At 39.0% G+C, this 18,886-nt stretch overlaps 1 protein-coding gene across 1 annotated transcript in view; it reads right to left on the reverse strand.

Moving 5' to 3' along the window:
- The window catches only part of SYNE1 (spectrin repeat containing nuclear envelope protein 1), a 442,550-nt gene that overhangs the window by 99,155 nt on the left and 324,509 nt on the right, over nt 1-18,886 (reverse strand). Inside the window, exons 100-107 of the mRNA XM_040627972.1 lie at nt 16,853-16,984; nt 16,495-16,650; nt 15,705-15,914; nt 10,282-10,383; nt 5,674-5,793; nt 3,738-3,938; nt 1,188-1,361; nt 130-261 (exon numbers count right to left, since the gene is read on the reverse strand). Of these exons, the coding sequence (XP_040483906.1) occupies nt 130-261; nt 1,188-1,361; nt 3,738-3,938; nt 5,674-5,793; nt 10,282-10,383; nt 15,705-15,914; nt 16,495-16,650; nt 16,853-16,984 (1,227 nt within the window). The remainder of the gene's footprint in view (nt 1-129; nt 262-1,187; nt 1,362-3,737; nt 3,939-5,673; nt 5,794-10,281; nt 10,384-15,704; nt 15,915-16,494; nt 16,651-16,852; nt 16,985-18,886) is intronic.

Genomic DNA, 18,886 nt, shown 5'->3' on the forward strand with positions numbered 1-18,886 from the left:
TTGAAATAAAAGTAAAAATACTTAATAAAATATTTGATTGCAAGTTTGTTTATATTCTGTTAAAACTATGGGCAAGTTTCAAAAGAAAATGTGGCAACTTTTCACACCAGGATGCCACTGGACGCTGACCTGGTAGAGTGCTATCCGGTCGATGAGCCTGTCCTCACTCTCCTCCACCAACCCCACACTCGGGATGCTACTTTCCACCGCCTCCAGCTGTCTGCTGAGCTCCTGGTGGTCTTCATCCAGATGAGACCACGTCTAGAAACACAGTATCAGTCTGTGAGCTAAAGAATCCTCATTCAGGAACAGCGATCCTCTTTTGTGTGCAAAATACACATTTGACAGATGCTCTTTAAAGTCATGTTGGAGATGTTTGTGTTGGGGGTTTGCTCTGGGAAGCAAAAGATGGCTTTGAAGCACATAATCAGATGGTGACCCCGAAAAGCATTGTGAATGGGCTTTGGCATCTGCAACCAACCCACTGTATGAACATGGGCAAGTCACTAAATTTCTCTGAACCTCATTTATAACATTAAAAAAACGTCGATAATAATAATAACTCTCTTGACCATCATGAGGATTAAATGGAATGATTGTACCCAGGGCACCTGGAACACAGTAGGCATCTGATACATGTGGTTTCATTAGTTACCACAGTGATGATGCATGTATGATTGAAGCAAAAGGGAAGAGCGTGTTTACTTCACGTAGTAAAGTGAAGTCAATATATTACATTCACAAATAAAAAAAGTTACCGCAGCCATTTGAGAAATATGAACATACAGTGCAGACATTCTACTAAGGAGAAATCCCACACCAGTCACTCCTAAATTCTGATTTTTACTTTAGCTGAAACTGGAAAATCTTTTTAAAAATCACTTGAAGTCTTTTTCAATCATGTAAAGAAAGGGCCAGCAGTTTTTTAGTCTGACTGTAGAAACCCCAAATATCATCATGTCCTATCTAGAGTCAGTGTGTAGGGAATCTAGTTGACTGAAGGAATGGCAGAGCCTTTATCCAAATAGGAAGAGGAAATACGAGGGGGACAAGGCAGAACACGATGCTGAGTCTGAGGGGGTTCCAAAGTTCTGTGAGCTGAATGGCATGGGTAGATATGTCTTGCCTTAATGGTGTATTTTGCAGTTGAGTTTACTGTAGGGAAGGGATGAGGTCAATAGTCTCACCTCTAGAATGTACTCCAACTCCACACCCCTCTTGTGAGCCCGCTTTAGTACAGCTGAAGCCTGTGCCATCAGTTCTGTGTGGAATTGTGTTTCCTGTAGGACTGCAAAGCTGATTATCTTTCTGAAGAGTGTTTCAGTCAAGATCATATGAGATTCCAGGCCCTGAAAGTATTCCTGCAATTTTTCAGGCAGAGAGAGGTCAGCAACTCATATATATACCACCTTACAACAAAAGCTGCTTCAGATGTGAAAGCTGATGGAACTCAATATACGAGCAATTATCTTTCCATCCCTCCTGACCCCCACCCCCGTTAGGCACTCACAGCTTCCTGCAGAGACAGGGGCTCCAGTTTCCTCACAGGCCACTCGACCCTCCACTCAAGTGTACCTACACAGGCTGTGCTGCAGATACGCTGTCCCCCCCAAACAGAGCCCTTCAGATGTGACCGGCTGCTAATAGAATTCCTCTGCCCTCTCCATGCCTCATCCCTGTACAGTCTGGGGGACTCTTACTAACTCCACCACACCGACTGGCCTTCCTCACCTTCGGTCTCTGTTTTTACTCTGTACTTCCCAAGATGTCCTCACTCTACACATGCACGACTTTCCTTCCTCTATGTTTGGGCTTGAGCTCTATTTTCCAAATTCCCAGAGCATTCGTTGTGCTCCGATACTCACTGCCAAGTATAGCTTGACATGAACCGATTGGTATTATACAGTTTTAAATTTCCTTTGTATTATACCTACGCACAACAGAGTGAGAGGCCTTGGGCAGTCCTGCGAACGTGTTTTGAAATGTTACTTTTTATGTGTGAAACTCCCCAGAGGAGGGAGACGGGGCTTATCCCATTTCCTGTTCCCTCCACTGTGCGTAGAGCAGATGACCTGCAAATTGATAACAGTATTTAGTGCACACTATATGCTGAAACTCCACCAGTGCTTTGCTGACCAATTTGGTTAATCTTTATAACACCTCTATGAGGTAGGTAGTTTTATTTCCCATTTGGTGGATGAAGACACTGCACCACCCAGTCTACAGAACATGCTATGCTCAAGGTCACTGAAGAGCTCTCTCTCAGAAAATAGTCTGGTCAATAGAAGCCAGAATCCTCATTTTTAACTGACAATTATTATATCATAGAATCTTAAAGTTGGAAGAGAACTTGGAGGTCATTTAGCCCAACATTCACCAAAAACTGATATTCCTTTTACAACCCAATCTCCCCCTAATGGCCTTGGATGGTCTTTGTCTGCTCAATGGCAGTATTCCTTTTAGAGTTCTTTACCTATTGGGCCCACGTCTCTGTTATTTATACGCATTGATCCTAACTTCCTCTCTGGAATAACTCAGGATGATATTTTATAGCTGCTGTCAAAGATTTGAAGAAAACCAGCTGTAAACTTTAAAGCAATGTTTTCAAAGCCAAATGATAAGACTTTAATAAATCACAAAGTTTTGGACAAAAAAAACCTCTGGGAAAAATAGCAAGAAGTACAATTCCAAAAAAAAAAAAAAAAATTCACCTTTATAAGCCACTGCAGAGCTACATAATGGTAAAAATGTTAACTATCTATAACCCAGTGGGGTTTTCAAAGTTTCCATGTATGACATTCCTATAGCCTGAGAGTTTGGGTTTCTGGATGGCAAAATGACTCTTTCTGCAGTCATTCTAAAAATGCAAGAGTTACTTGTTTGTGCAAATTAAACAGGCACTCCTTTACTAAGGAGCAGTGTCTAACTTGAGTTTGGCTATGGCACATACCGATAGGGCAGTCTCAGGCTTACCAAGTTTGATCCTGTAGTAAAAGGACTCATTGTCCCCAGGAATAAACTCTGGAGGCCCACAGCAACCAGAGGAGCATGTGCTTACAGGCCAGAAGAGCTGAGGGATGCGCATAAGAGACAGATACCCAATCTCACAGCTGAGTAGGTAGCTCTGCTTTCCAAGGGCACAGTGAGGACTTTGGCCAGGACAAGGGAAGGCAGAGAGAATACTTAGGGCCAGATGAAAAATGGGCATGAAGGACACAAGGACAAATCAAAAGAGAGTTAAGAAGGAAGCTGGGCACTTTGAAGAAAGTCAAGTTTCCCATTGGTTTCAGTAAATGAAGGGAAAAAGCCTGGTTAATACTAATGAGGAAGTGATAATTAAAATTACTGGGAATGTTGGTATTCTTTTTTTTTTTTTTTTTAATTAAGTAAGTTCCACACCCAGCATGGAGCCCAACACAGGGCTTGAACTCATGATCCTGAGATCAAGAACTAAGCCAAGATCAAGAGTCGAACACTTAATGAACTGAGCCACCCAGGTGCCTCTGTAGTCTTTTTTAACTCACAAAATTATAGGAACATATCCTCTATAATTTTTCTGTGCTATTCAATGTCCATGGGTTTGACTACACATTTGTTGACCATTTTAGAGAGTAATTTATTCAAGGAGGAACTCATAAAACATTAATAACAGGTTTTACTCAGTAGATACATACCAGTGAGTGAGAATATGCTTTTGCAACTACATTTTCCCTCTCTTTCTCTCTCTCTCTCTTTACCTTATGTTTGTCAAGTAGTTGTTGAATTTCCTCTTTGGAGGACACAATGATTTTCTGGCCGCCTGCCATCTTCTCCTGTCCAGTCTCCAGCAGGTCAGCCAGATCTTGCAGGGCCCTTTCATACTGACTCTTGAGTGCAAGATTCTGGTTCAGCCCACTCCGCCGGGAGCCAATGGTCATCATCAGTTCATCATACATGTCCTACAAAACAGAGACGGTGATATTCACTCTCAACTCATGTGGTGACTCTTCTCTGATAAGCATATTACCTACCAAGTCCATGACCCAACCAAGAACACACCTTTGGGTATCTGACCAGTGGTGATACTCTCTGTGCAGAGCACTGCCTGTCTTTCTCATGAGTCTCTTTGAAAACTTCCTTTGAAAAAGATAAGCTAAATATTTATTATTCCAAAGGATATGCAGAAATACCGGCTAGAGATGAAATGAGGTAGGTTCGACAGCTCTCTTCTCAGGGTATCAACAGTCTACGGTAGGATATGGGGTTAAAATGTTGAAAAGTTGTTCATGTGCCTGAGGGAAATGTAAGTGCAAATTCTAATTTTCTCATGTAATTCTCATTTTTGTAATGTTCTTAACATTTACATAACTTTAGAGTAATTGACTAAAGTATCTTTCGCATTTGATCTGCTAAATAATGATCAGATTTTGGACTGTTCCCTAAATAAAGAGCTAGAGAAACAGAGGAGTTTAATGTGAACGGAACGCTTTAAGATTTAAAAAGGCACTGTTTTTGCCAAATGTGGTGGAGTAAATAAATAACTATTTAAACTGGAAAGACATTTTAGGAGATGATGATACACCAAACACAAAATTTATTTGAACCATATGGACCTGATTAATGTATCATATTAAGGTTTAGCAGTCCAGAATGGCTCAATCTGGAAAAGTTCAACTTTAATGCCCATTTACAACTATGAAGTTTGACTCTTCCACCTGACATTTAAGCACTGTTGGAAAACTGTCTAAGGGCAAAGTCGGGGCATTGGGCTCATGACATTGTGAAATGTTAGATAATGGAATGAGACAGTTAAAATGAAGCATGTTCTTTTTAAAATAAGACCTATTTTATTTTCTCAAAAGGAAGAACTTGTGACCCTGTGCTGGAGTTGCTATCCATCCCTCAATGGTTCTCTGTAACACAGAGAAAGCTTAACGTGTGTGTTTCACTGTACACAATTCTTTCTTATTCTTATTTATTCTTTCTTATTTCAATTCTGTCAACTGCTAAAATTTGCTGGTCTAATATCTCAGTTCCTTCCTACCATCCCCATACTGGATTTTTGCCTTGCAGCCTGATCTAAGAAAACAAATTAACCCCAAATTATTTCCTACTCCTGAAGGATGCTGGGAAACCTATTTAGATTTCACCTACTTTCTCGTTTATTTTGTTTCTGTTGGTCTGGTACTGAAACTGTGTCTCTCTTCCATTCAGACATGTATGAAAGATTACCTATACGTTTGAACACCGGAGAAAAACTACTTGCTAAAAAATATTAGCTTGAGCATTTTTTTCTTTAAAATACTTTTTTGAGGTACACTACAATACAGGGTAGATATCCATCTTTTAACTTTTCCAGGTTGGAGTGATAATTATTATATTTTTTAGAGTAGAAAATAATATGGCACAACTAGAGGTATATATACCACAATGCTTAACAACTGGATTAATAATAAAGTAAATGTCAGACAAAAAATCTTAGAAGTTTGAGAATACAATTTATTTTATCACATTAAACCTGGTAAAAGTTCCAGAAAATTTTCTAAGTGTTGTTTGGAATAAAGACTAGGACCCAAATGACATGAATTTTATAGAAAAAACAAAACAAAACGAGAAAATACAGAGAATAATTTTTCCTTGACTTCCAGTTAGGATGTGTCATGGAAGCTGAATGTTGCTGGTAGAAAACCGTACCTGAAGTTTGGACAGTTCCTGCATGGATGGCTGCTCAATCTGCAACTTGTCCCCACGCTTTTTTAATTCGATGATTCCTGCATCCAATTCCTTTAGCCCATCTTCAGCCTCTTGTATTGCCTATGTAAGATTTATGATATTTCATCAAAACTCCCATAAACAATTTCCCACACGAAATGTGATTATTGTGTCTATTTGCTCTTTCCACATTAAACAGTTTCAATGCCTACAAAAGGAGTCATTTTAATATAGCATAAAAACCCTGACCATCTAGTATACAGAAAAGAGAAGGAGGCCCTTTATTATACCACAGTCAGCTACCTCACAGGTAAGGAAGTAGGAGGGACTTCTCGTGGAGGGTTGAGAGGACAATGGCTTCCTTAGCCAAATATGGGAATTCGTAAATAACAACACCTGAAAAAGAAGCATGACCTAGGACATGGTTAGAAAAGGCATTGGCCTAAGATTTTCCAGGGGAAGACGTTCTTGTTTCCTGAGATGCATCTCGAGCATCTTTGGAGAGAGATTCAGTGAGGCAAGAGGAAAATATGTCACAACATGGTCACGGAAAGCTCACTCTTTGTTTAGTAGAAAAGCAAGCGATCAACAACTATTAAAGTGGCTGCTGGCACTAAGCCTCATCTTCCCAGTGTGAGTTCTGTAAAAGGAGAACAAGCTCTCACCCTGGCCTTCAAAGAGCTTACAGTCTGGTTAGGAAACCAGAGTAAACAGCAAAACAAAACAAGGGTAAATCCAATCAGGTACTCAACTTGATGCAACTCACCCCTGTTAGAGGGGCCTGGAGAAGAGAGACAACAGTGGATTTTAGAGCAGTCTAAGTAGACTTTTGGAAGAAACACAACCTCAGTTGCCCTGAAGGATGAGAAGAACATGGACTCCAGATGGCAGATGAAACACATGTGTCTTATTTTCTCCTTCCTGAATCACCGCTACAACCACAGTAAACATTCTGTTTGCTTGTTTTTTGGTGCCCCCCAACCCATAAATCTACAAGGGCAGAGAAACAGGAAAGAAGGCCACACCAACAAAATTTCAAAAGCTGAAATTCAGAAGGATACAGGATAACTGACTTAAAAATCTGAGAAAGCTGAATCCTAAGCTCATGGGAGATCTACATCACTAAACTTACAGCAACAGGAGTCTCTGGCACTCTGGGTGGGTGGGATGGGGCCCCAAATAAGGATACTTGGTAAAAAGCTGCTTAAAGAGCAGTGAAATTTCCGGAGCCTCTTCCTCACTCCATGTTGCCCTTTTCCTTCTCTAGGAAAGATGTGGAGTTTATTTTCTAGAGAAGGTAAAACAGTCTCTGGACTGAGGGGCACTAGACATAGTTGCAGGTCTGAGTACTTGACTGAAAACAGGGGATACGTGACCGAATGCCCACAGAATGCTAAATGTGGGAGCCCCCACATCTTCTAAGGTATTGCAGCCTGACCTCTAGTCTCCAGACAAGAGAGGAGAGAAAATATAGAAAGACCAATAGATAAATCTAAACACTGGACACAAGAATTCTCCAACAAATAGCCCACACAGCCCAATGTTCAGTAAATCTCAAAACCATCAAGCCACATCCATACACAAAGTTCCCATTCGGCTGTTTAGTTCTCCATCCTAAATGTGAACAGACAACAAAAGAATTTCCGTAATCTCAGAAAAGCCGCCTACATAAAAGATGGAGACTAAAATAAACAAAAGCAGGCTGAAGGGAAACAGACTAAACAGGAAAAATAAAACTTTGGCCAAGAAATCATTAACATATCTAGAAAGATTACAAAAGATAATGCATCTATTAGAAAAAGAACAGAATACTACAAAAAAAGGATCACTCAGAGAACTAAAACGAGCTCGGGGAAAATGAAACAGATGAGAGCAGAAATAAAAATTCAGTAGGAAAGTTGAGAGTTGAAATCAAGAAAGTCTTCCAAAAAAATGGAGCAGACTGTCTCTTAATAAAAAAATTAGAAGACTGGACCAGTCTATCCAACATCTGCCTAAAAAGAGTTCCAGAAAAAGACAGATAAAATGGAGGAATGAAAAATACTAAATCATTAGACAATCTTCCAAAATGGAAAGATGAGAGCTGCCAAAAAAAAACAAAAAAACAAACAAACAAAAAAAAACAAAACAGCATACTGAACTTCCAGCCCAGTGGATAAAACCAACCCTTCACAAGGTGTGTCACTGTGAAATTTCAGACCAGTGAGACACCTCTGGGAATTAGAATGATTTTAGATTCTTCAAGCCAACACCAAGTTGAAAAAGCCAAGTTGAAAAAAATGAGGTGCCCCAAAACTCTATAGAAAACTGATTTCCAGCCAAGAATTTTATAGTGAGTCAAGTTATCAATAAAGTGTGAACACAGTATACGAAATTTTTCAGATTGGCAAAATATTAAAAAATACATCTAACATGCATCCTTTCTTATAAGAATATGTACTAACAAAACAAGGAAGCAATGTAATAAAGACAGGCTTGAGACTCAGAAAAGAGAAGATCCAACAGAAGGAAAAGTGATGGAAATTCTCAGAACAGTGGTAAAGGGAGGTCCCTGAAGTCAGCTGTGCACCAGGCTTGTGGGGACAAGTCTGTTCTAGATGAAAATGACATGGCTCAAAAGATCAATATATTGAGAGGTATCATCCTCATGTCTCCTGCTATTATTATCTTTTTAACCCAAGCTGGGTAGGGGTGGAATTAGCACTTTTTTTTTTTTTTTGGTGTTTTCCATTTATTCAAAGAAATAGTCTAGCTATTTATTTTTATCTGTGGGATTCACTTTAGTGATACTGGTCAATAATTAGTAAAAATTTTACTTGTGATCATACATATCCTATATTTCACATTAGAAATTCAAGGCAAACCATTACTATAGCTGCTGAACTCTTTTTTGGAATCAGGTATGTTAAAAGCCAAAAAAAAAAAAAAAAGTAAAAATAAAAAAGAAGTTCCTTTCAAGTAGAAGATACAACATAGAAGATTGCTTTTTAATTTGGGGGAATGAGGGATTTGTTTTAAAAAGCAGATGGAATTATGGTCAAGAAAAATAGACATTCACATATAATTATTTTTACAGATTTTATTTATTTATTTGACAGAGAGAGAGAGACAGCCAGTGAGAGAGGGAACACAAGCAGGGGGAGTGGGAGAGGGAGAAGCAGGCTCCCAGCGGAGGAGCCCGACATGGGGCTCGATCCCAGGACTCCGGGATCACGCCCTGAGCCAAAGGTAGACGCTTAACCACTGAGCAACCCAGACGCCCCCACATTCACACATAATTTTGCAAATTATTTTAGATGATCTCCGCAGATGGATGGATAGACAGACAGATCTAGATTTCTATTTGGAGAAATATTTCGGGGGGTTTCTATTACAGGTGATTCTCTATGGTCTACTCATAGAACCTGTCGAGGTCTACTGAAATTGGGTTAGAAAATTCTATTAAAACACATACTTTTCATAACTACTTAGTTTGGGAAACAGGAGACATTATGTGTAACATCCTCCCCATTTCTTCTCTCTTCCCTGTTTCAGTGACATCACACAAGTTAGAATTCTCATTGAATTCCCCTCAGTGCAGCTACGTGAAGCCTCTTGAGGCATATCCTGCTTCCTGACCTGGCACGGTCATGTCCACCACCCAGAAGCAGGGCCTGGCACTGACACCTGTTCTCGCCTTCAAACATCCCCGGTGAGTCTGCACTGCCGGGGGGCCCCAAGGTGTGTGCAAGTACCCGAGTGTATGAGATGGTTTGTGAGGACAAAACACTGTATCTTTCCTTTACATTCAACCACCTTCTTCTGAATTTTCATTTGTGCATATGCTTTGTAACACAGTACCTGTTTACAATTCATAAATAGGTAAATACACATAACTTGTGGTGTGTGCTTATTTTTTAAACTAATGGGGTATGCCAGCGATATGGTTTAGAGATCACTGGTTTGTAGCATAAAGTCCAAATTCTCTGACATTCAGAAGGCTCTACAAGTTGCCTCGAATGTACTCATCCAAACTTACTTCCTCTCAATTGTTTTCATTCATCACAAGTTCATCCAAATAGGATAACTTGCTTTTCTCTGGAAGTGCTCTGAATTGTCTACCATTTATGCCTTTGTTCATGTTGTCCTCTTGACTTGGATAGCTTTCTTCCCAGTCTCTGTGTGTCCAAACTTCTCAGTCTGGTTCCAATTTTCCTTTACAAAATTTCCCCGGATACTACCCTTGCTGGAGGCAGTCGGCCCCCTTCTGAATGTCTGAGTGCTTTATCTGTATTGCCCCAGAACAGTCAGACTGTCTGTCCTATGTCACTGAGGCTCCTGTCTAATCCCAGTATTAGGTGGCAAACCTCTTCAGGTCATCATCTGTCACTGACACCTTACCTACGTCCTAGTTCCTAGTTCCGTACAGAAGGAAGTGACAGAGTCCGTGTCACCTGGCCAGTCACTCAAACCTGGCACTTAAAGACAAAATGTATGACCAACAAGAATGCTATAGAAAACCATTCATTTTTTGTAGAATATCTGAAATCTCCCAGCAAATCAGATCTACGCTATGCATTTGCTCTTCCGGAAAAAGGCAGCTGTAAATACCTCTATTTGTTCTGCCACAGGCTGTTCAAACACGTTCGCCAGTTTCTGCAGAATGATGTATTTGTTGTCAGCCAGCGATGTACACAGCACCTTCAGATCATTCTAAAGAGGAAAGCAATAGGAAGACTTAATATCTGTAACCGGGAATTCGAAAGGGTGGTAAATATAACACACATTCTTAGAAATAACATATCGGTGTAGGAATTTAATGTCCAGAAGAAACAATACTGTCCTGGGGGAAGGAGAAAGGAAGTGGGGACAATTTAAGTGTTATAACTGACTTTTGAAGAATTTGTTACACGAAGCATTTCCAACCCAATACAAATGGTGACGAAGTATACAAATAAAAGGCAATACTAGTCACCCTCATCTTCTTGGTAGGCTTGAAATAGATGTGCACATTTAAACACTGCAGTGGAAATATTACACTAATGACTTCTATTTAGTGAAACAACCTACAGCTGCTACCCTTATTTGGGAAAAAATATGATTATTTTATTTTATTTCAAAATTTTAAGATATTTTTTACTTTACAGATAAGTCCAAACTTTATTTAAAATGACATCTTAAATTTAATGAAAAAATGTGATTCTTAGGAAGAATATAATTTCTTTTCTCCTCTCTCCCCTCATTCCCTCTCTCTCACACTTCCGTTTTTCTATTTTCAGAGAATTTGTCCAAGCTTATAAAAAGCCACCCAGAAGTGTAGAAAATAAATTTTATCCATGATGACCAAAGACATATGAAGAGATAACACAAAAAGACCTTAGCAAAGCCTTTTGTTCATAAAGATTACTCACTTAAAAGTCCAAATATATTTATATTGAGTTATATTTATACAAAAAGAAGTTAACTATCAGAATTTTGGTCCTGAGTTCTACAGGGTATAATGAACTGGAGCAAAATCTGAATAATTCCTAGTTTTTCCTCCTAAAATGTCAGCAAACATATACGATAGTCTGGTTGTTCAGCAGAGGCTGAAGTTTGACTCATCACATCCTCTTCTCCGGGGGCTGATGATATATATACAAGGACACATCATCAAGATGCAAAAATCTGACTATCTACAAGGAGAAAGATAATCACACCAAGGAAGAAAAAAACATCTTTAAGGATGTGTGCCAGCCTTATAACACAAAATGCAAGGCTAGAAAACAAACCAGTGAGTGGATTATGCAGTAAAAAGAAAAAGAAAAAAAAATGCACATGAACATTAGAGAAAAGCATGCGATCCAAAGAGGCAATAACTGTCACTAACCAAAATCCAAACCAGTCTGCAAGCCTCGTGGCGGATTCACTAGGAAATTGTTGTAACAGTCCTGGCAAATGATGCCAAAAGCAAGGTTTTTGCTTATGAATTATAGCAATGTTTGTATTATTCAACCGTGCTTAGGGTGAGGCCATGTGGGCCATTAGAACGATGACATATTTATCTGTTTGTGTGCCTAGGAAAAGATGTTTCCCATTCATTTGAACAGACTCAAAAGAAAAAGTCTCTATTAGAGACATATATTTAGAACAACAGTAATTCAGTTCATCTAAATGAGTAGATCAGTCTAAATAATATATCATGGGTGAGAAATGAAGATTATGGGGGCGCCTGGCTGGCTCAGTTGGAAGAGCATGTGACTTCTGATCTCGGGGTCATGAGTTTGGTATAGAGATTACTTAAATAAATAAATAAACTAAAAAAAAAAGAAATGAAGATTACAGATATATTTCCTGTACATCATCTTTATATTTTTAATAACATATTTTCTGTCTTAATTATATTCTACTCAAGGTAACAGAAAACAGAGTTCACATTTCTCAAGGCCTCACTAATTACTGGAAGGGACCAGCCAAGAAGGCACTAAAGCCAAGAATATGATTGATTTAAAAATTACTAAATAAGAGACTTTAAGAGGTGTTAGTAACCATATGGATGTTGGTACTTTTTTAAAACTTTAAAAAAAAGATTTTATATATTTATTTGAGAGAGACAGAGAAACAGAGAGGACGTGCATGTGCACAAGCACGAACAGGGGGAGGGGCAGAAGGAGAGGGAGAGGGACAAGCAAATTCCCCACTGAGTGGGGAGCCTGAAGTGGGGCTTGATCCCAGGACCCCGAGATCATGACCTGAACTGAAGTCAGACGCTTAATGGACCGAGCCACTCAGGTGCTCCATGGATGTTGGTATTTTCTTAAAAATGAAAATCCAAAGGTTTTAACTGCTTTTCGTTACTGCACGTGTGACACAGCAAGATAATTAGGGCGTGTCTATATTACACACATATCAGAAATCACAAGTTTTATCCTGTAGCCACTGGCATTGCTTGTAGGACATAAAGAGGCAGGACTCTTGCTTTTTGAGAAACAGGTACATAAAAGGTTTCAAGTTTTCAAATCCTCTGTGCTGCCTCACTCATTTAATAAAGAATTCTTTCATTTTTTTCAGTTTTTAAATAACTTAAAATACTCAATTATAAAAATGTCCAGTAAATTTATTTGGGATTAAGTCTATAGGTAAAAACTTTTTTAATAGAATAATTGATGATTAACTTGCTGTGATTCCATGGAGATAATATATATTTACATATCATCAACACATTCTTCCAGATTGTCTGTTGGGTCTAGGGTAAGGTTAACAGTCTGGCAAAAGCTAATACTCAAAAGTTAAATGGAAAACAAAGGCATACCGTCCCATTAACTACTGAGCACGGACAGCATACCAGGTGCTTGGTACAAAGTAAAATAATGGTTTGTGACTTGACCTTTAATTATATTAACATTGGAACTCTTTCTTTCAATTAAATTGGAACACAAACATTTTGAAATGTCAGTTGTTCGTGAGCTGGCCACCAACAAGTAGAAACTTGTTGGCAGAAGAAAAATAGAGAACATGATTTAAAGAGAATTTCATGATTATATGTTCTTCTCTTGGTCCTCTACAGAAAATCAGTTCCAGAGTATTCATGCTTAGTTCATATTTTAATCTGACTGGCTATAATTACTAATAAAAATTTTAAAGTACTGAAGACACTAGCATAGTAATGCAATTTGTAAAGGGAACTATGCTTCCAAGTGACACACACATTTGCACTTTTAACTCCCCTCATTTATGGCTGATAGACCTACCAGCATGCTGTTAAAACTCAGTGCATTACTTTACTCAAGGTGCATTTTAGAGTAATGAAACAAGTTTCCATAAACTGCACAACAGTTTAGCTGATTTTAGACAGATAGTGTATACGTGGGCATGCAATCAGATCTTGCATCCAAAACAAAATACCCAAATAAGCAAGCCCAGTTTTTCTGATTCCAAGTGAAATGTGCTTTCCTCTCTATGAACTATGCAACATAATTTATACAAATGCAAATATCTAGTCCAGGTCATTCCTTGAAGCCATAGTCTTGCATACCCAAATGTCTACTGTGACTATTCACCTGAGTATCTTTGTTCTACAGCATATCTTTGTCCAGACAGTGACTCAGCCTTGCCCATTGGTCAAGGGCACTGCTCTGCACCAGTCCTGTCAGCCCGAGTCCCTGGACTTCCCCAGCAGTGCCCTTTTATCTCATTCTCCATATCTAAACCACACACAAACATGCTCCTTTGATTCTGTTTTCAAAATACATCTTGAAGAGGTCTACTATTCTCCATGTCCCCTGTTAGCACCCTAATGATATAAAATATAAAAATATTCTTTGAGTCAAATCCTGGCTCCAGTTTCTTGAGGGTTGAGTAATCTTAGAGAAGTAATTTAATCTTTATATTGGTTTCAGATTCTGTATATGTTATAACAAATACTACTATTAATAGTAACAACAATAATAAAACTAAGTGCTTACTATGTTTCAGACACTGTTCAAAATATTTTACACATTTTTATTAATTTTATCCTCAAAAAACCCCACAAGACCATTAGGATGGGTGTGACTTAATAGTCAAGGACGCTAAGGCTTAGAGAAGCAGCTAAGGGTATATAGCAGTAGGGGACAAAACCAGAATTTGAACCCAGGAGGGTTCGTTTTAGAGACTTCTTAATTTTTGCTCTTCTGACTTTGCGAAATGAATATCAGAACAATGCTTAGCTGAGAGGTATGTTGTGAAGATTAAAGACAATAATATAGGTGAAAATTCTTCATGAATAAAAAAAGGATACAAAAATTGGTCTTATAATTTTACTTTGTAGTTTTAAGGATACAAATTACTGAAAGGCAGTGATGATTTGTCCCTCTAGGTGAATATCTAGAAAATTCCACGTTTCTTGGCTGATGCTACATTTCACATTTTAACAGTAATTTTTTTACAAATCAAAATTTTATATAAACTCTTAGCCCTAATTACGTTTTATCTATTTTACAAATCTTATACTTTTGTTAAAAATAAAATTCAATTAGGAGTTCCTGGGCGACTCAGTCCGTTAAGTGTGTAACTCTTGATCTCAGCTCAGGTCATGATCTCAGGGTCATGAGATTGAGCCCCCCCATCAGGCTCTGCACTGGGCGTGGAGCCTGCTTAAGATTCTCTCTCTCCCTTTGTCCCTCCCCCCCATCTCTCTCTCTCCCCTCTCTCTCAAACAAACGAACAAATAAATAAATCTCAGTTAAAACTTAAATATTCTCAAAAGGTGCTTTTTATTAGGAATGGAAATCAACCCAAAGTTTATCAGTGGCTTTTGCATTTGCTAAAGTTTGTAGTCAAAAGAAAAGATTCATAAGCAGATAATTTTTCAGCTGCCAGTGGAACTCTAGTTCTAGGGCTAAAAGGAAATAAATCTGAGGAGTTAGAATTGGGAAGTAGTTCCATAAATTTTTTTTTTTAAGATTGATTGATTGATTTAGAGAGTGAATGACAGGGGGATGGGGGGGGTGGCAGAGGGAAAGAGAGAATCCCAAGTAGACTCTGTACTGAGTACAGAGCCTAAAGTGGGGCTCAATCTCACGACCTGAGATCATGACCTGAGCTGAAATCAAGAATCAGATGCTCAATTGACTAAGCCATCCAGGTACCCCAACGCTATACATTTTTAATGCAGGCAGAGGTAGGCCATAGTCACTTTCAATGGCCCCTGGTTCTGTGTTGCGGCACTTCCTGCATATTTCTTTGGTCATATATTTTAAATAAACATTGGTCTTATGTTTTAAATTCCAATTATCAATTGAAAATTATAATATAGTCCTATGATTTATTGGTTGAATTTAAAATTCTATTCAGCCCTTAGTTTGCTTGATTGGTTTTCTCAAACCTCCATTTCTAGGAATGTAAACCTCTTAGTTTCCTAATCCTAGGGTTCTATTCCCTTGTTTTTCCATAATGTTCTTGCTTTTGTTGTACATTTGAAAAAAAAAAAATAGGTCTCTATCGTACCTCAAAAAGATATCCTGCTTATTACTGAATATAGCTAGAGAATGGTCAACCATCTCTTGATGTCTTACCTGGAAATTTAGTATTTGCTGAAGTCTTTCCTTCATCTGATGACAGCGTTGATTTACTACTGAGTCTAGCAAGGACAACCTGCCCAAAAGACAACCCAAAGTGTCTTCAATGACATCTCGGTTATCACCATTCTCTGGAAATGCTTGGGAAAACAAGTTCCTGTTCTTATCCATTTCTTCAGACATTTCCTTAATATCTTTAGCAAGAGTCTAGAGTTGATAAAAGAGAAAGCACATTTCAAGGCTTAGATCTATGAATCTATATACAAATTAAGTCATTTCCTCAGAGAAAGTCTACTATATCTCTCTTACTATTCAGTGGTAATTATACCTAAGGCAAGCTGACCCACTTCCACTGCTACAAATATTAGGCAAGTTGCTGTTGGAGAGATTTTTCTCAGAAATTCTACATCATTAGCTAATAATAATATGTATTTGGTGAAAAGTAAGATTTGTAAAGGGATATTTAGAAACTCATACACTATTTTTTAGCCTATGTTTCATATGTAGAAAATTTGCAATACACAACAAGTTTCTACAAAGAGTCCTCTATTTTTTTCTTCTTCCTACATACACAAGATAGAGAATAAAAATGCAAAACATGAGTATCCCTGGGAGCTTTTCATATTAGGCAGTACTCTTTTGTATTATGCAGTTTGGAAATATACGTAATTTGTACTTTATTAGAACCGTTCTATGTTTGACCTTCCTTATACATTAATTATCCAACACCAAAATTTCAAGTGCTTTGTAATATCACATTCTCACAGACACCAGCTGCCAAACTTACCTCTTGGTTGAAGAGGCAAGCTTCCGTTTCTTCTGGTAAAAGTGCTGTGGCAACAAATAAACGTTCCTCAACGTCATCCAACCATGTAGAGGTAGCTGAGACCCCATCATATAACTTCTGTTCCAAGTGAATGTTCTGCCTCTTTGTCCCCCCACCCTGAGAAAAAGGGGGGGCATAGAATTAATTATAGTGCTTTGAAGGATCAAAGAAAAATGATGAGATGGGATGAGATGTCAGGGTCCAATGGCTCTGCCTTTCAGGGCTAATCACTAGTGTTGGGTCTCAACCGTTCATGCCCAGAGGTGGAACAACTTCATGGAGACCAAGATCCATGAGCAAGCCAAGAGTGCAGCTCTACCTGGGATGAAACCTCCTCAAAGGCCTGGTTCAATCCGTCCAGCAAAGATGTCACTGCAGATTTGTCTTGGGTCTGCCCATCCCCTTTGTACAGTGGCACACCAGATAGGAGACGATTCGGCCTGCTGTAGAGCTGTAGGCAAACAGGGGCACTTATTGAAGAGCATATATACTATGTTTAGGTTTCATCATTTACAACTGCACATTGAAGCAGATGCTGGAAAACCTGTCCTTATAAAAACCTCTTCTAGAGAAATATGACCTCTTTGACATACCACATTCACCAAACATGGTGACCTCAGCAATGGCAATGTTTCCACTGATGGACTTAAAAACAAAAACAAAAACAAAGTGGTGGGGAAAATGCCTGAAATCTATCACAGCCTTTCTTTCAACTTTTCTTGGTTTTAAACTACCCATGATGAAATATCCATCCTAGATACCAGATCTAGACTAATCCCTATGCTTTCTTCATTCATTTAACCTCCCCTAAACTCTTGTAGGCACACACAATGCCTGATAAGGACCATGATATCGCTTAGCTCTCAAACTTTTGAATGATGTTTCCAATCAAATTCAGTTCCTATAATTTATAGAATGTCTCATTCTCACCTTGCTTCTCAGGCTGATCACTCACTATCCTCTAAACATGCCCGACTCATCTCCCCCTGTAGCTAGAGCATCCATCACACAGCACCTCTTTAAAATCCACTTCCTTAAATTCCACACCTACTACAATGCTTTCTATTTTTTTACTTCTGCTTCCCTTTTAACTCCTGCTTACAGAGCCTACCACGGTTATTTAATTTCTCAGAAATGTATAAACTATTTCCTTGGTTGGCTTACAGGTTCCTAGGAGTGGGAGCCATCCATATTTCATCCTCAGGCTAGATGACCTAGTGAACTTTAGGTCAAAAATAAGTGCTTGTTTTTATACTTGAGACAGCTAATGTATCCAGTATATAAAACTGTCAGTAAGGTAGTATGAAAAAGGAGGGACTCTGGAGTTGGACAAACCTGCACTCAAATCCTAGCTCTGCTTCTTCTTAGTCACAAGACCCTGAGAAATCATCTAATCTCTCCAAGGCTTAGTTTATAGATCTACAAAGTAGAGATAATGTCACCCTCACCACAGTGTTGTTAGAAATTACACCCAGAACACAAAATATGTTCACTAAATGATCATCTCCTTTCTTCTGCGGAACTCTGGTGGCCACACTGTTCCTTCCTCCCCTTTTCTCTCACCTCTTCACATCAAAGAGAAGAAAACCACCTAGGAGCCACTTTGTACAAATGACCAGTGATTATGGAGAGAAAGGACTCAAATGCTAAAAAAAGGCCATACAATAAAGAACATTCAATGCTTTCCATTTCCAATTCCAAAGGGCAATGAGATATGGACCTGAACCTAAACTTTAACAGTCCAGGGATCATGGGGGAATGTCAGTGGCAGCAGGCAGGGCTCCTGTGGTAGGCTTACATGGAGGATGTTGGGGTGACAGCACAGCACTGACAGAAAATATAGCTCTCCGAGACAAGAGTGGGTCACGGACGAGACAGCCAGGAAGTCTGCAATGCTGGATGAACCATGCAGATGCTTTAGGTTGGATGGACAAAAGGTGGAATCCAGGGGTTGGGCATTTAACAAATGGAGAGTAGGAAGCAACAAGCAAATGCCTTGGATTTATCTGACTTGGGATAGTCAGAGAAGACCACAGTCCATGATTTAGGACTGTAAATATCCCTTATAGTCAAAGGAATGGGGAATAGCAGAACATGAACGTAAGCTAGCGGTCAAGTCCAGGAGGTTCACATCAGAAATCAAGAATTCAGGCTAGGAGTCTGAGAAACGTCTGATCAGGGATGTGAAGAAGGACTAACTCCAACAGGGTGGAAGTCCACGCAAAAGTTTAAGGTGGAAAAGGATTCTGGGATAACGACTTCCAAGAATGGAATGCTCTAAGCTTCCCAGGGCTGCTGCTGGTGGCTATTCATGTGGACAGTGATAAAGAAGGCTCCTGGCCAGAACAGTAGA

This window comes from Ursus maritimus, unplaced genomic scaffold (genome assembly GCF_017311325.1).
Source record: "Ursus maritimus isolate PB19 unplaced genomic scaffold, ASM1731132v1 scaffold_13, whole genome shotgun sequence".
Classification (NCBI taxonomy): domain Eukaryota; kingdom Metazoa; phylum Chordata; class Mammalia; order Carnivora; family Ursidae; genus Ursus; species Ursus maritimus.